This window comes from Nomascus leucogenys, chromosome 17 (assembly GCF_006542625.1).
Source record: "Nomascus leucogenys isolate Asia chromosome 17, Asia_NLE_v1, whole genome shotgun sequence".
In the NCBI taxonomy this organism is placed as follows: domain Eukaryota; kingdom Metazoa; phylum Chordata; class Mammalia; order Primates; family Hylobatidae; genus Nomascus; species Nomascus leucogenys.
This window is the reverse complement of record NC_044397.1, coordinates 76,114,996-76,132,692: the sequence shown is the minus strand read 5'-3', so window position 1 is coordinate 76,132,692 and position 17,697 is coordinate 76,114,996. Positions and strand designations below refer to the sequence as shown.

General features: G+C 40.5%; 1 protein-coding gene across 5 annotated transcripts in view; it reads right to left on the bottom strand.

Moving 5' to 3' along the window:
- Positions 1-17,697, bottom strand: part of CPVL (carboxypeptidase vitellogenic like) — a 273,787-nt gene that overhangs the window by 83,905 nt on the left and 172,185 nt on the right. For 4 of the 5 annotated variants that reach the window (XM_030797326.1, XM_030797324.1, XM_030797323.1 and 1 more), the window contains exon 14: positions 15,458-15,640. In XM_030797326.1, the coding sequence (XP_030653186.1) occupies positions 15,533-15,640 (108 nt within the window). In that variant the 3' untranslated portion in view covers positions 15,458-15,532. Of the gene's footprint in view, positions 1-9,092; positions 9,411-15,457; positions 15,641-17,697 lie in introns of those variants that run through there. The other variant, XM_030797325.1, reaches the window with a different exon arrangement.

Sequence of the window (17,697 nt, the reverse complement as noted above, 5' to 3'; positions counted from 1 at the left end):
GTTAGGATGTGCTGCCAAATATTCTGTCCACCACCACCACACCACCCCCTTGCCACCACCACCACATACCCCAAGGGCAGTAGTATGGTTTGGATCTGTGTCCCCACACAAATCGCTTGTCTAATGGTAATCCCCAATGTTGGAGGTGGGGCCTGGTGGGAGGTGATTGGATCATGGGGCAGATTTCTCATGAATGGTGCTGTCCCCACGTCTCCCTTGGTGCTGTCCTGGCAATAGTGAGTTCTCACGAGATCTTGTCGTCTAAAGGTTTAAAGGTGTGTGGCATCTCCCCCGCTCGCTCTTGCCTGCTCCAGCTTTGCCCGCTCCAGCTTTGCCCTCTGCCTTAAGTAAAACTCCCTGAGGCCTCTTCAGGAGATGCTGTCATGCTTCCTGTACAGCCTGCAGAACCGTGAGCCAATTAAACCTCTTGTCTTAGAAATTACCCTGTCTCAGGTATTTCCTTATAGCAGTACAAGAACAGACTAATACAGCGGGGCGTGTAGCCTAGATCCGGCTACAGTTCATCCCTCCCCACTGCACTCCCCTCACAGGTACTTAAAGACACTGTGGGGTGGTGGAAAGGTTGAAATTTGGATTTTCAAATCTCAGATACTATTACTGTTCAAAGCCTTAGGCAAGTTTTTCAGGTGAAGCTTCTGTTTCCTCAGTTATGAGTTAGTAAATACCATGACATAGTTTATAGGATAGCTACTCTGATTCCACAAAATTGTGGATTAAAAAAGTGTGTGGTAGACCGTGGCCTGAGAGCTCACAGATGCCGAATCATCGGTCGCCATCCTTATCATCCTTTTTGACCTTCCCATCACCCCTATGAAGTAACTGTTCTCACTCAAGAGTTTCCAGCGTGATGGCTCATGCCTGTAATTCCAGAACTTTGGGAGGCCAAGGCGAGTGGATCAACTGAAGTCAGGAGTTCGAGACCAGCTTGGCCAATATGGTGAAACCCTGTCTCTACTAAAAACACAAAAATCAGCCAGATGTGGTGGTGGGCACCTGTAATCCCAGCTACTTGGAAGGCTGAGGCAGGAGAATCGCTTGAACCCAGGAGGTGGAGGTTACAATGAGCCAAGATCATGCCACTGCACTCCAGCCTGGATGACAGAGTGAGACTCCATATCAAAAAAAAAAAAAAACCAAAAAAGTTTCCAGGACCAGTAACCAGCCCACAGCTAGCAAGTGGCAAAATGAAAGTTTAAACCAGGTTTGTCTAACTCCATCTTCTTCTCATGTCATAGACCCCCCTCCAATTGGTGTGGGCTTTCCAGAACAGTCAAGCTTCGGGGTGGCGTGCTCCTTCCCTTTGGTTTCCCTAGATGTAATCTCTAGCTGAAGTTCTGATTCCTGTTGGAAACCAGGACATTTTGGGAGAAGCCCCTGAGCACAGTGTGGCAGACCATGGGCCTGAGGGCTCCATCAACTAAACTCAGGTCAAGGTCAAGGTGCAAGTCTTGGTGCAGGGCTTGTGCTTTAGGGGGCTGAGGATGCTTACTAGGGCCATTGAGGAAGTGCCAGGGACACCAGCATGCGGTGATCTCCCTGTGGATACTTAGCCTTTAAGTTGGTGTGGACACACAGTAAACACCATCTCTCAAACAGGGAATCAGTCCTCACAGCTTGGGCATTCCAAACCTTATTCCCCACGACCTCTATTTCAGGACTTCCAAATCAATATCAACAAGGTGGACGTATGAAATAGATGGAGAATCTTCTTCCAATAAAGCTCCTTATATGACTTCCTATTTCTAGAGTTTCCTCACCCTGAATTCATCCTAAAGTTACCATTATAAACTTCCCAAAGAACAGCTTTTAGAATGTGCTTTCAAACCTCTGATGGCTCCCCACTGTTTAAACAATGGAACACACACTCCTTGCCTACTATCCAGGCCCGATGTTCCCATTCTGGTTTCTCTCCCACCTCTCACTCTCCAAGCTACAGGCTATGAGCCAGACTATGCACTCTGCCCTGTGCCCTGCCCTGTATTCTCTTATCCATGACACTGCCCACCATATTCTCTCTGCCCATTTTGGCCAATTTCAGCATGCATTCTTTTATTAATATCACAAGTTCCCTGATAAAGCCGTAACTTTTCTTAACATTATATGAACCTGGCCTCACCACCAAATCTTAGTGCCTTTGTAAAAAAACCAATTAGCTGGGCGTGGTGGCTCACGCCTGTAATCCCAGCACTTTGGGAGGCCGAGGCAGGCGGATCACCTGAGGTCGGGAGTTTGAGACCAGCCTGGCCAACACGGTGAAACCCCATCTCCACTAAAAATACAAAATTAGCTGGGCATGATGGTGTGTGTCTAATCCCAGCTACTTGGGAGGCTGAGACAGGAAAATCGCTTGCACCTGGGAGGTGGAGGTTGCAGTGAGCCAAGATCATGCCACTGCATTCCAGCCTGGGCAACACAAAAACAAAACAAAACGAAACAAAAAACCCCAATCTTATCTCTGTCTATAGGAGGTGGTCACCTTGGGTGTGGATTCAGAGCTAACACTAGATGTGAAATACATTATTTCTCGGCCCTGCTTTAATTATGGTAGGCATGCATATAGGCTCCAATTTTAACTGTACGAGCACACTGCTGTGATTCCATTATTCCAGTAGTGGATATGCTTGTGAAGTAGAGAAACTCTGGGCTGTAAGCCAAGACTCTAACCTCAGCTCAGACATGAAATGGGTAGGATACTTTAGGGAAGTCACTTAACCTCTGGGTTTCAGTTTCCCTTCCCTGGAAAATGAGACCTAAAATTCATTCCAGCCATTAAATACAACCTACCTGACATAATCCATCTTGTAGTTTTGGAAGAAAATGGAATTGATATTGACAGTGAAAACATAAAATAAAAATAGTAAGGGCTCAAATTGCAATCAGGAAAATCAGCCTGTTGGAGATCATGCAAAACTCATGATTATAGAAGCTACACCCAGTAAGATTCGGTAAAAATGAAAACTGCTCAATGACTCAACATTTTTTCAATGTTTATATGAAAAATAATTTGTGTCAATAAAGATATTTTCAATAAAATAACGATGGAAAAAACAGAAGTGTTTTCTGTCTCCAGGACATTCAGCTTAATGACATTTATTCTAAAAAAAAAAAAATCTTAAAGCAATTTGTCAATATGGCTATTATTCTGATTAAAATTTTTAATCTTTTTTTTTTTTTTTTTGAGACAGGGTCTCACTTGTTGCCCAATCTGGAGTGCAGTGGCGCGATCTCAGCTCACTACAACCTCTACCTCCCAAGTTCAAGCGATTCTCATGCCTCTGACTCCTGAGTAGCTGGGATTACAGGCGTGTGCCACCATGCCTAGCTAATTTTTGTATTTTTAGTAGAGATGAGATTTCACCATGTTGGCCAGGCTGGTCTCGAACTCCTGGCCTCAAGTGATCCACCCGCCTCAGCCTCCCAAAGTGCTCGGATTACAGGCGTGAGCAACCGTGCCCGGCCAAAGTTTTAAATTTCTAAATGTGGAGTCAAAACTTCCCTAGGGCTGGCATGTTAAGAATAAAATGTCCTACATTTCAAATGCAGTGACAATATCAACTCAGATAATGAACAGCAACTTTGATATTTGGAGAAAGGCACAGAAAGATCCCAAAAGGGTGGCCTTGAGAGCGATGGCCATGGGTTGTCAACAGACAAGGAGAAAGAGGACTCAACTTCTGGGACCCAGAGATAACACTAGTTAGGGTTTATGGTCAATGCCAGTGCAGAGGCTACCCATGACTTTGGTTATCATGTAGCCTAAGATTTACATTTTGTGTATATTTCTCTCTATCTCAGTGGCTAGAGATAGGTATATGGATACATTTATAATATTATATATATAATATATATTATATATATTATATAATATATATATATAATATATATAATATTATATATATATTTACATATCTATGTAAGCATAGAGAGCATTATGACGTTTGCTGAAAGTCACTACACTATTCCACATTGCATTGCTGGCTAACTGAGCCCCTCTGGGCATTAATGAAATATAGGTATTTCAGATTTTTGTTAGGTGGTATCTTAGAAATAAGTTAGTCCAGACCTTGCATTTTACAGACAACTTCTAAATTTGACAGAAGCTCAGAAAGTCTGCTGCTCGGATTATATAACAGGGCAGTGTCCAATCCTTAAAACGGCACCAGTACCAAAGACTTGTTACCTTCTAGGTCAGAGCCAACAAGGAGCAACAAGAAGCACTCGCTCTTCATTGGATCTCTGAAGGCTGGTGGGAGCTGTGTTTGATTTCTCTGGGGCATGGCTTGATGTGAATACACAGGGAAAATTGCTCCCTCTCTCGGTACCGTACTGCTCCCCTAGGAGAGCTGTCATTTCTTTAAGTGGACATTTTAGGTAACCATCCAGAGACAAGTCTACTTTGGTTTCAGTTTTTTAAATTAAGAGCTGTGGTGTTTGGCAGAGAATGAGGTTGCTTTTTTGGCAGACACATACTCGTGCTTCTGTTTTGTGTGTCTGATGTTGAAAAGCAAGTCCATGGCTAAGGTCCGTTTTCTTCATTATCAGACGCTTGACATTTGGACAGTATTCTTAGATCCAAGCCTCACAGAGAATGCCTTTGTTCACACGGGAGTGCTTTTCCCTCCTCATAACCCTCATCTCCACAAACCACCCCAAACCAACACTGAGGCACTAAGGGGGAAGGATCTTTGCCAACATTTTAAAATCACCTACACAAAATGGAGATCTCTTGCTGCGTGGTAAAACACTCACTATCACAAACATATGTGGGCCTTGCTTCTTTTGTTACTTGTTTCTTTGGCAGCCAGAGGAGTACCATTTCATCTCTAAATGTGTTTTGCATTCACAAGAAGAGTCAGCGGGTTGAGTGTGATATTTGCCACCAGTTTCTGACTGGCAGCCAATTCCTTTTCCCGCCTCTGTGGGACATGCTGCCCTGAAGCAGCAATCTGGCCTCCCAAGCTGGACGTTTTATGCAAAGAGCCAAGCAGGACACATGTGGGATGCCAGGCCTGGGAGCATTTCACAAGGCTGGTCCAGGGGATATAAAATAACAGGTGGTGGAGGCAGCCATCAAATAATCTTGAGGAGATCCTGTGTGTGCCTGGTGAGATGTTCATCACAAAGTAGTGTAGCAGATGGGGGGAGGTAACATGTCGACCACTCCCTGGCATGCCCTTAATGGCCTGAATATTAATATTCCAACTTTCCCTTATATGTTGATTTTCAATAAACATATTTTCCTGAATCTTGACTATTACTATTTATAATTTTCTTTGTTATATGTACTCTTGTAAGCAATCCAGGGTAATAATAATAAAAATAAAAATAGCAAAATTTACTATGCGCCAGGAATTGCTCTAAGCTTATTAACTTATCCAAACTCTCTCAATAGTCCTATAAGGATACCATACTGGATGGCTTAAACAACAGGAATTTATTTCTCCCATTGGATGCATATTTTAGAAATAAATAAAGGCTAAAAATTCATGTTGTTTTAAAAAAAGAATAGTAAGTCACACACAATGAAAAGAATAGCAGGAAGATAATAAGGATAAAGCACAAATTAATAAAATAGCAAGCAAAAATATAATCAAGAAAAATAAACATAAAAATTGGTTCTTTGAAAAGAATAAAATTGTTAAACCTTAGGCAAGAGAGGTGCTAATTAAACACCAGAGATCTTAAGAAACATTAAATCATATTAAGATGATGTTACAGGCCGAGCATGGTGGCTCATACCTGTAATCCCAGCACTTTGGGAGGCCAAGGTGGGTGGATCACTTGAGGTCAGGAGTTCGAGAACAGCCTGGCCAACAAGGTGAAACCCTGTCTCTACTAAAAATACAAATAAATTAGCCAGGTGTGGTGGTACATGCCTGTAGTCCCAGCTACTTGGGAGGCTGAGACATGACCTCATGTCCTAGAAGGCAGAGGTTGTAGTGAGCCAAGATCATGCCACTGCACTCTAGCCTGGGCAGACAGAGTGGGATTCTGTCTTAAGAAAAAAAAAAGATGATGTTATAAAGCAACTTTATGTCAATGAATCTGAAATTTTGGATGAAATAGACAAATCCCTGAAAAAAAATTACAGCCTATGAAAACTGACACATAAAGAAACAGAAAAGGTAAGTAATCCCATATCTACTTTAGAAATTGAATCTGCAATTGAAAACCCTCCGTTGGAGGGGCTTCAAGATGGCTGCCTGAGGCACCTGGCTGTCACCTCCTTCACAAAGAAGGACCAGAATGGCAAATAGATAATTAGATGTCAAACAGAACATCTAAAGAAAACAATGGAATTTAGCAGGAAAGTGACTGAGAACTTCTGAGGCATAGAAGGAAAGGGAAGTGAAGCAGCTGACCCAGCCAAGATCAACTCAGAGCCAGGGGAAACTCCCACTGTGGGTAAAAGGTAAGTGAGAGATTCCCATCAGTCAGCAGTCCATATTCCCACCACAGATTCCTACAATTTTAGCCATAGGAGAGCCCCTCAGCCCTCACAAGCCCTGAGACTAGTATAAAGAGATGCCTGGAGTCCATGTAATGACATTGTTCTACAGAAGATCTTCACACTCGGTCCCACACATCCCCTGAGATTCAAGCAGCTATGGCATGGTGCCATTTTGAGAGCCCGGCCCCCACCAGACTACATCACACCTTGGGGCTCAATACCCCCTACATATCTACATCCCTAAACCCCTGCAGACACCCCCCTATATCTACCCAAAGGTTTACAGCATCATGATACTGGCTGGAGTCAGCAGTGCAGATGCGTCCCCAAAACTTTAGCTCATGCAATGTCTTACACCCCAAGGAACGGGTAGTGAAACACATTGGGGAGGCTGCCCTAGGGACAAAGGGAGCCAAAGCATGTACTCTCCAGAGCCTGAGAGCTGCCTGCCTGGGGCCGTTGCCACTGACAGCAAATCCTTACCCCCCAGCAGCAGGGTTGCTGCACACCTGCACATATCTTAAGGGGGCCTGGGAACTGGCTCACCCAGGCACAGTCCAAGGACCTGAGGACAGGCCCATCTAGCCTGCCTCTTGGCCCAAGGGCACCATCCAAAGTCCTGGAGATCAACCTGGTCTGCTTGCCACCAGGAGACCTAAAAACAGGTCTGCCTGTCTGCCACCACCACCAGTGCCCACACGCATCATCTGGGAACCCGGAGGTCGACCTACCACCCCCACTGCCACTGGTGCCCACATACATCATCAAAGTGCCTAAAGATACCCATTGCTACTACAACTGGCATCCTAGTGTGCCATTCGAGGTCCTGGGGATTGATCAACCCCACACACTGCCACAGGCATCACCCACATATGCCATCTAGAGGCCTAAGCACAGGCCTGCCTCTGCACTGCCTTCACCTGTGCCCATGAACATTATCCAGGAGTCTGGGGATTGACCTACCCCACCCACTGCCACTGGCATGCATACATGCCTTCCATGGAGCTGAAAATGGGCCCACACAGGTTGCCAGTGCCTGTGCATGTTGTCTGGGGGCCTGGGAATTGATCAGCCCTGCCTGCCACAGCCTTTGTATGCACACACCATTGAGGGGCCTGAGGACAGCTCCAGCTCACCTGGCCCCACCCTCACCAGTGCCTGTGGGCATTGTCCAGAGGCCTGGGAATAGGCCTGCCCTGCACATCCACACCTGGGGGTGCTACGGACAGGCCTCCCCAGCCTGCCAGTGCATATGCGCATTATCCAGAGGCCTAGAGATCAATACACCTTTCCCGCCAATGCTGGAGCCAATGCATTCCTTCCAGGGACCTGAGGATGTCCACTCCCAGCCTGTTGCCATCACCTCCACCAGCACTCACCTGTGTATGTACCACCTTGGGGCTGGGGGACTGGCCCACCAAGTTTGCTGCCATCAGTGCTAGTGCCCACTGCTGCTATTGCCATTGCTGATGCCATGCACACTGCCCAGGAGTTCAGTGATCCACTTGCCAGCCTGGCCTACTGCTGCCACTGCCAGCACTTTAGCAAGTCACCTGGAAGCCTGTATTAGTCTGTTCTCATGCTGCTAATAAAGACATACCTGAGACTGGGTAATTTATAAGGGAAAGAGGTTTAATGGGCTCACAGTTCCACATGGCTGGGGGGGTGGCACTCACAAACATGATGGAAGGCAAAGGAGAAGCAAAGGCCCATCTTATAGGGCAGCAGGCAAGAGAGCTTGTGTGGAGGAACTCCCTTTTATAAAACCATCAGATCTCATGAGACTTATTCACTATCACGAGAACAGCACAGGAAAGACCTGCTCCCATGATTCAATTACCTCCCACCAGGTCCCTTCCATGACATGTGGGGATTGTGGGAGCTACAACTCAGGATGAGATTTGGGTAGGGACTCAGCCAAATAATATGAAGGCCCAAGGATCAGCCCACTCAGACCTGCTTCTACCAGTTTCCATGTATGCCACCTGGGAACCCAAGAAACAGCATACTGGTGCCAAAGAACTGGCCCACCTGGTGTCCCAATCCATAGCAAAACCTCACTACAGCATCTACTAAAAACCACAGCCTAACCCACTGAGGAACTCAAAGATACCACAGACACTGATTATAGCTGAAGAAGTCATCTGAAGACTACATTACTGTGCCCACTCAAAATCAAAACCAAAGTGCCCTACACAACCAACCCTATAGACACATCTATTGGAAAACATCTTTCCTACAAAAGTCAATTAAAAAAATCAGAAGAAGGGACTGTTACACCAGATTCACAGGTATCAATGTAAAAACAAACAAACATGAAAAAGCAAGGAAATGTGATATGTGTAAAAAAACAATAATTCCCTAGCAACAAATTTCAATGAAAAATAAATCTATGAAATATCTGGGAAAGATTTCATAATAGTGTTATTAAAGAAGCTTAGCGAGATACAAGATAACACAGATACATAATAGAAGGAAATCAAAAACAGTTCATAATCAGAATAAGAAATTCATCAAAGAGATTGATACATAAAAAAGAACCAATCAGGAATTCTGTAACTGAAGAATTCAATGAATGAAACAAAAAAATATAATCAAGAGCTTCAATAATAGAGATCAAGCAGAATACTTTTTGAACTAGAAGAAATGTCTTTTGAAATAACTCAGACAAAAAAGTACATATATATAAAGTTTAATAAAGAACAAAGAAAGCCTACATGACATATGGAACACCATAAAGCAGGCAACCAAATATTCACATTTTGGGTGTTCCAGAAGAAGGAGAGGTAAGCAAAGGCATAGAAAGCTTACTTAATGACATTATAGCCCCAAACTTCCGAAGTCTTGCAAGAGATATAGGCATCTAGAACAGGAAGCTCAAAAATCTCCAAATGGATTCAATCCAAAAATGTCTTCTCCAGGGCATATTACAGTTATACTGTCAAAAGTCAAAGACAAAGAAAGAATTCTAAAATTAGCAAGAGAAAATTGTCAAGGCACATATAAGGGAATCCCTATCAGACTAACAGTTTTCTCAGCAGAAACTTATAAGCCACGAGAAAATGAGATGATACATTCAAAGTGCTGAAAGAACAAAACTGACAACCAAGATTACTATACCCACAAAGCCATCCTTCAAAAAAGAAGGAAAAAGAAAGTCTTTCCCAGATAAGCAAAAACTGAGGACATTCATTACCATTGGACTGGCCCTACAAGAAATGCTTAAGGCAGTCCTATATCTGGAAGTGAAAGGACAATACCTACCATCAAGAAAACATGCAATTATAAACTCACTGGCTTCTCATAAATGAGAAAGAGAAAAGACTCAAATGTTACTACTACAGAAAACCATCAAACCAAAATGATAAGCAATAAGAGAGGAAGAAAGGAACAAAGGATATATAAAACAACCAGAAAACAATTAACAAAATGGCAGAAATAAGTTCTCACCTATCAATAATAACTTTGAATGTAAATGGATTAAATTTCCCATGTAAAAGACATAAACCGGCTGAATGGATAAAAATAAAATATGATCTAACTATAAGCTACTGTGTTAGGCCATTCTGCATCATAATAAAAACATACCTGAGGCTGGGTAATTTATAAAGGAAAGAGGTTTAATTGGCTTACAATTCTGTAGGCTATACAAGCATGGCACCAACATTTGCTCAGCTTCTGATGAGGGCTTCAGGAAGCTTACAATTATGGCAGAAGGCAAAGTGGGTGCATGTGTTTCACATGACAAGAGCAGGAACAAGAGAGAGAGATGGAGGAGGTCCCAGACTCTGTTAAATAACCAGGTCTCACAGGAACTGAGTGAAAACTCACTTATCACCAAGGGACTGGTGCAAAGCCATTCATGAGGAATCTTCCCCATCACACAATCACCTCCCATCAGGCCCCATCTCCAATATTGGGAATCACATTTCAACATAAGACTTGGAGGGGACAAACATCCAAACCATATCAGCTACCTACAAGAAACTCACATCAGCTGCAAAGACACATACAGACTGAAAGTAAAGGAATAAACAATTATATTCCATGTAAACAGAAACCAAAAGTGAGAAGGAGTAGCTGTACTTAGATAAAACATATTTCAAGATAAAAATTGTAAAAAAAAAGTTTTCAATTTAGCAAGAAGATATAACTATCCCAATTATATTAAATATATGCAGCCAACACTGGAGCACCCAAATATACAAAGCAAATAGTATTGGATCTGAAGGGAGAGATAGGCTCCAATACAGTAATAGTTGAGGACTTCAACAAACAGTCTCAGAATTTGCCATCATTTAGACAGAAAAATAAGAAAGAAACGTCAGATTTAAACTGCACTTTAGACAAACTAGAACTAACAGACATTTACAGAACATGTTATCCAACTGCTACATAATGCATTTTTTTCTCATCAGCACAGGAAACATTCTCTAGGACAGATCATTTGTTATGCCATTAAACAAGTCTCAACAAATGTAAAATAATCAGAATCATATCAAGTATATTCTAAGACTACAGTGGAATTAAACTAGAAATCAATACCAAGGAAAACTTTGGAAACTGTACAAATACATGAAAATTAAAAACATGCTCCTGAATGACCACTGAATCAATTAAGAAATCAAGAAGAAAATTTAAACATTTCTTGAAACAAATGAAAATGGAAACGCAAAATACCAAAACCTATAGGATACAGCAAAAGTAGTGCTAAGATGGAAGTTTATACTAATAAATACCTACATCAAAAAAGTAGAAAGTGTTTAAATATACAACCTAAAGATGCATCTTTAAAAAACTAGAAAAGCAAGAACAAACCAAACCCAATATCTTTTGTTCTAAACCCAAAATTAGAACAAAGGAATAATAAAAATCACAGCAGAACTAAATGGAATAGAAACTAAAAAGAAATACAAAGGATCAATGAAACAAAAAAGCCTGTTTTTAAAAAAGATAAATAAAATCAATAAACTAGACTAGGCTATACTAATCAAGAAGAGAGAAAACCCAAATAAATAAAATCAGAAATGGAAAAGGAGACATTACAATTGATACCACAGAAATACAAAGGATCATCAGACTATTACGGACAATTTTAGCCTAACAAACTGGAAAACCTAGGGGAATGGATAAATTCCTGGACATATACAGCCTACCAAGATTGAACCAGGAAGATACAGAAAACTTGAACAGACCAATAAAGAATAATAAGATTGAATCAGTAATAAAAATTCTCCCAACAAAGGAAAGTCTAGGACTGGATGACTTTTCTGCCAAATTCTACCAAACTTATATGAAAGAGCTAACACAAATTCTTCTCAAACTAATTCTTTAAAATTAAAGAGGAGGCAATTCTTTCTAATTCATTCTACAAGGCCATCATCCTGATACCAAAACCAGACAAGGACACACACAAAAAGAAAACTACAGGCCAATCTCCCTAATGAATATAGATGTAAAAATCTTCAACAAAATACTAGCAAACAGAATCCAACAACACATCAAAAAGATAATACACCATAATCAAGTGGAATTTATCCCAGAAATGCAAGGACGGTTCAACATATGCAAATCAATAAACATGATACATCACATCAACAGAATGAAAGACAAAAACCGTAAGTTCATCTCAATAGATTAAGAAAAACATTTGATAAAATCCAACATCCCTTCATGATAAAAACTGTCAACAAATCAGGCATAGAAGGAACATACCACAACATAATAAAGACCATATACGACAAACATCATCATACCAAATAGGGAAAAGCTGAAAGCATTTCCTCTAAGAATCGGAACAAGACAAGAATGTCCCCTTTCACCACTCCCATTCAACATAGTACCAGAAGTCCTAGCCAGAGCAACTGGGTAAGAAAAAGAAACAAAAGGCATTCATACTGAAAAAGAGCAAGTCAAACTGTTTCTCTTTGCAGATGACACAATCTTTTATACAGAAAAAACTAAAGACTCCACCAAAAAACTTTCAGAACTGATAAATGAATTCAGTAAAGTTGTAGGATACAAAATCAACATACAAAACTCACTAGCATTTCTATACACTAATAATGAACTAGCTAAAAAAGAAATCAAGAAAGCAATCCCATTTACAATAGCTACAAAATAAATAAATAACCTTAAAATAGATTTAATCAAGGAAGTAAAAGATCTCTACAAGGAAAACTATAAAATGCTGATGTAAGAAGTTGAACAGGACACAAATGGAAGACACTTCATGCTCATGGACTGGAAAAATTAATATTGTTAAAATGATCATACTGAATAAAGCAATCTACAGGTTCAATGCATAACTATTAAAATACCAATGGCATTTGTCACAGAAGTAAAAAAAAGTTCTAAAATTCACATGGACCACAAAAGACCCCAAATAGTCAAAGCAATACTGAGCAAAAAGAACAAAGCTGGAGGCATCACACTACCTGATTTCAAAATATACTACAAAGCAATAACAACCAAAACAGCAAGGTATTAGTACAAAAACAGGCACATAGACCAATGGCACAGAATAGGAAAACCAGAAATAAATCCACGTATTTATAGCCAAATAATCTCTGACAAAGCTGACAAGAACATACACTGGGGAAAGGACACCCTCTTCTATGAATGGTGCTGGGTAAACTGGGATCCATATGCAGAAGAATGAAACTAAACTCCTACCTCTCACCACATACACATAGAATAATCTCAAAAACTAAACCCCTATCTCTCACCATATCCATGTAAAATAAGCTCAAAATAGATTAAATACTTAAACATAAGACTCAAAATGATAAAACCACTAGAAGAAAACAGGGGAAACACTTCAGGACACTGGTGTAGGTAAAGCTTTTATGGCTAAGGCCCCAAAAGCATAGGCAATAAAACCATACATAGACAAAAAGGTCTACATTAAACTAAAAAGTTTCTTCACAGCAAAGGGAACAATCAATAGAGTGAAGAAACAACCTGTAGAATAGGAGAAAACATCTGCCAACTCTCCATCTGACCAAAGACTAATATCCAGAATATACAAGGAACTCAAGCAACTGAAGAGCACAAAACATAAATAATACCATTAAAAAGTGAGAAAAGGGCCAGGCACGGTGGCTCAAGCCTGTAATCCCAGCACTTTGGGAGGCCGAGGTGGGCAGATCATGAGGTCAGGAGATCGAGACCATCCTGGCTAACAACGGTGAAACCCCATCTCTACTAAAAATACAAAAAATTAGCCAGGCATGGTGGCAGGCGCCTGTAGTCCCAGCTACTCGGGAAGCTGAGGCAGGAGAACGGCGTGAACCAGGGAGATGGGGCTTGCAGTGAGCCAAGAGATCCCGCCACTGCACTCCAGCCTGGGCGACAGAGCAAGACTCCGTCTCAAAAAAAAAAAAAAAAAAAAAAGTGAGAAAAGGATCTTAATAGACATTTCTCAAAAGAAGACATACAGGTGCCCAACAGGTATATGGAAAAATGCTCAACATCACTAATCATCAGGGAAATGCAAATTAAAACCACAATAAGGTATCATCTCATTGGAGTTATAATGGCTATTACCAAAAAGACAAAAAATAACAGATGCTGATGAGGATGCAAAGAAAATGAACTCATACACTATTGGTAGGAATGTAAATTAGTACAGCCATTATAGAAAACAATATGTAAGTTTCTAAAAAAAACTACAAATACAATTACCATATGCTGCAGCAATTCCACTACTTGGTATTTTTCTAAAGGAAAAGAAATCAGTATATCAAAGGAATATCTGCACCCCATGTTTATTATAGTACTATTCACAATAGCCATGACATGGAATCACCCCAAGTGTCTATCAACAGATGAATGGATTTAAAAAATGTGGCATATATACACAATGGAATATTACTAAGCCATAAAAAAGAATGAAATCCTATCACTTGCAGTGACATGGATGGAACTGGAGGTCATTATGTTAAAGGAAATAAACCAGGCAAAGAAAGACAAATATCGTATGTTCTCACTCATATGTGGGAGCGTAAAAAGTTAATTTCATGGAGGTAGAGAATAGAATGATAGTTACCAGAGGCTGGGAAGTGGGGATGGGTGGGAAGACGAAGAGAGATTGGTTAAGGGGTGCAGACAGTTAGATAGAAGGAATAAATTCTAGTGTTCAATAGCACAGTAGGGTGACTATAGTTAAGAATGATTATTGTATATTTCAAAATAGCTAGAAGAGATTTGAAACGTTCCCAATATAACAAAATGATACATGTTTGAGGTGATGGATATCCTAAATACCCTGATTTGGTCATTAACATTAAATACATGTATCAAAATATTACATGTATTCTATAAAGATGTACACTTACATATCAACAACAACAAAACCCTTCCCTCAAAGAAATCTCCAGGCCCAGATGGCTTCACCAGTGAATTCTCCTAACACTTAAAGATACTGTTTCCAACAACAGAAAGAGGAAACACGTCCCAACTTATTTTATGAGGCCAATATAACCATGATTCCAACACTTGAAGAGGACACTACAAGAAAGGAAGATGATGAGAGTAACATCTGACCCCGAAGTGGAGGTTGCACTAGGGTATCAGCTAGAGAGATTTTGTCCTGAGGCTCCACATGTAATAGAAAGATGTGATCATACATTTGCCAGAGGAGATTGTGTTGAAACTTCCTTTTATAATTTGTCAAGTTCTCTCCCCAAATAGACTGCAATTCTCTCATTAATGATTTGCCTCTTTGGACTGAGCACTGTCTTTTTAATGAATTGTCTCCTTACCTCCTGAACAATGCCTAAACTTTTGTCTGGTTTTATATTTAGTCCTATGTATTTATGAACTCAGACCACTCTTCTCTGTGGAAAGTAGGGCCACAGAAGACACACACTGGCTGTTGTATGGCTTTGCTTAAGGTTGGCCATGTCTCACTGGTATTCAGGCTTTATTTTCAATCCCACTCTCCCATTCCCACAACCTGCCTGCTCCCAAGCATCTTCCTACCTGATGGAAGTCACCCACTTGCCGGATGTAACCAGCCACTTCACTGTCAGATTTAAAGATCTTCCAAACTTTTTTTTATGCCTTCTTGTATTCCTGGGATCCTTTCCAGTCCATGCCCATCAAGGAGCGCTCTGTCAGGGCAGCTGCCACGATGATGTCCAGTTGGCCATTGTAGATCAGAACCTGAAATGAAATCAAGCCATCAGCAAATGCAAGATTTAGGAGGTGAAGCTCATGAATCGAGCTAGGTATAAATAGTGAGCCAGAGAGAGATAAAAAGAGACATGAATCTCTCTGAGATTTTCTTCTAGTTAGCCATAAACAACAACAATCTGAAATAAACTCAAGCCTTGTTTCTACCATTGCATTCTTCATAGTAATCTGCATAAAGGCCTCTCTTGGCTGCAAAAACATTTGTGTTGTATTACTCAGTGATACATATATACAGGTTTTACTTGGATTTATGGCTATGTTAAGAAGGAAGACTGGTTACATTTTAGTGGAACTAAGGAATACTACCCCCTAGGATTTTCATGAAGCCTGCATTTCATTAACTTCAACTTCAGGCACTGCAGTCGCTGGCAAGCTGAGCATTCTCTTGGGTATTGCTAATCCATATTGTTCTCCTCTCCTACACTGATTTCAGTAGCAAGTATAATTTTTTTGCAGCAGCAGACAGAGAGATTCAGATGCCTCAAATTTGCTTCTTATTGGAAGCAACTATGCCTGCCATGCCACTTGCAAAACTTCATTTTTGAAAATATGATAGCTGCTTGTCAACAGTGAGGAATGTTCTTTCTTCCTAGAATACAATTTTTTGTGTGTGTCAAACTGATGGTTATCATAGGAAAAACAACACTGAGGTAACTCTTTTCTTTAATCCTAAAACAATTTTCAATTTGCTTGAAAAAAGAATTCAGATAATTCCCAATTCTGATAAAGTTGTAGAACTAATGGGGACAGTATAAAATGGCTCTACTTTTCAGAAAATCAGTAGCCAATTTTCTGCCCCCAAACTTAAAAATGTTGAAATTCCTTGTCCCGGTAATTTCAACTTGTAGAACATATTCTAGGAAAACAGGTCCAAAGAAATTTTAAAAAATTATATATATTCATTGAGTCTTATAATGAAAAACTCAAACACAATCCAGAAGTCCTATAATTGAGTAGGTAAATGCACAACAGTCTAAGAATTCTATAGGATATTCTGACACCATTTAAAATGTTTCATTGAACCATGATGCAATGTGAGAAATGCTTATCACATAATGTTAAGTATGAAAGCAGAAAGTCAAGTATAATGTATATCACAATTATAACTATAAAAATCAATGTACATATTCACATATATGAATACAAAGTTTGAAAAATGTTAATATTTAGATGGTGGAAATCTGAGTAATATACTCTCCTTTTTTTCTACTCTTATGCTACTTTTATGCAACTAACATATTAATTATCATAAAGTATTGCCACTCCACCTCCAACAAAGAGGTCGGCCTCAACCCCATGCTACCTTTGATCTATTTGAAGGCTCCGATTTGGCCCGAGTGGAGACCTTTGGTTGAATCCTCAAATTGGATATAAAATATTTCACTGCATATGTTTCCGTCTTTCCCTTTATGGTGCGGGCTTCTTAAAAGGCTCAAACATAATTAAAAGCCCAGGACTTTTACACACTCCAAATCCTCAAGCAGCAGTGGGACAGCAGTCAGACCAAGATGAAAGAGCCCTGGGCCCCCACTGCAGGAACACGGGGCCTTTCATGTTACTCAGTCACCATCACCACCCCCACTCTCCTAAGAAGAAACCCACAGGAAAATCCTGATAGATTTAAAGCCTGTTAAAAAAATTCAGCTGAACTCCGGTAATAAAATATTTGCATTGTTTACATAGAGAAATTACCTCAAAGACCTTGAGCACTTACGGCCTCTGCAAAACCTCCTATAGTTGTTTTGGCCAACAGTATGGAAACAATTATATATGATTAGTACCAGTGAACAAGACTTAATTACTTCACCATTCTACGAAGACCTGATTATAGCTGATTAGCAAAGATCATCAAGCATAAAGTGATTCTTCTTCTAGAATTCAGTGTAAAAGATGCTGATCAATCAGCAAATTCATAGTGCATCCATTTAGTTTTACTCTCTATGGCCACTATAGGCAGCTTGCATCTCTCATGTGTCTCCCACAGCTTTGTTTACTTACGATCATTACTACATTTTGAAATCAATGTG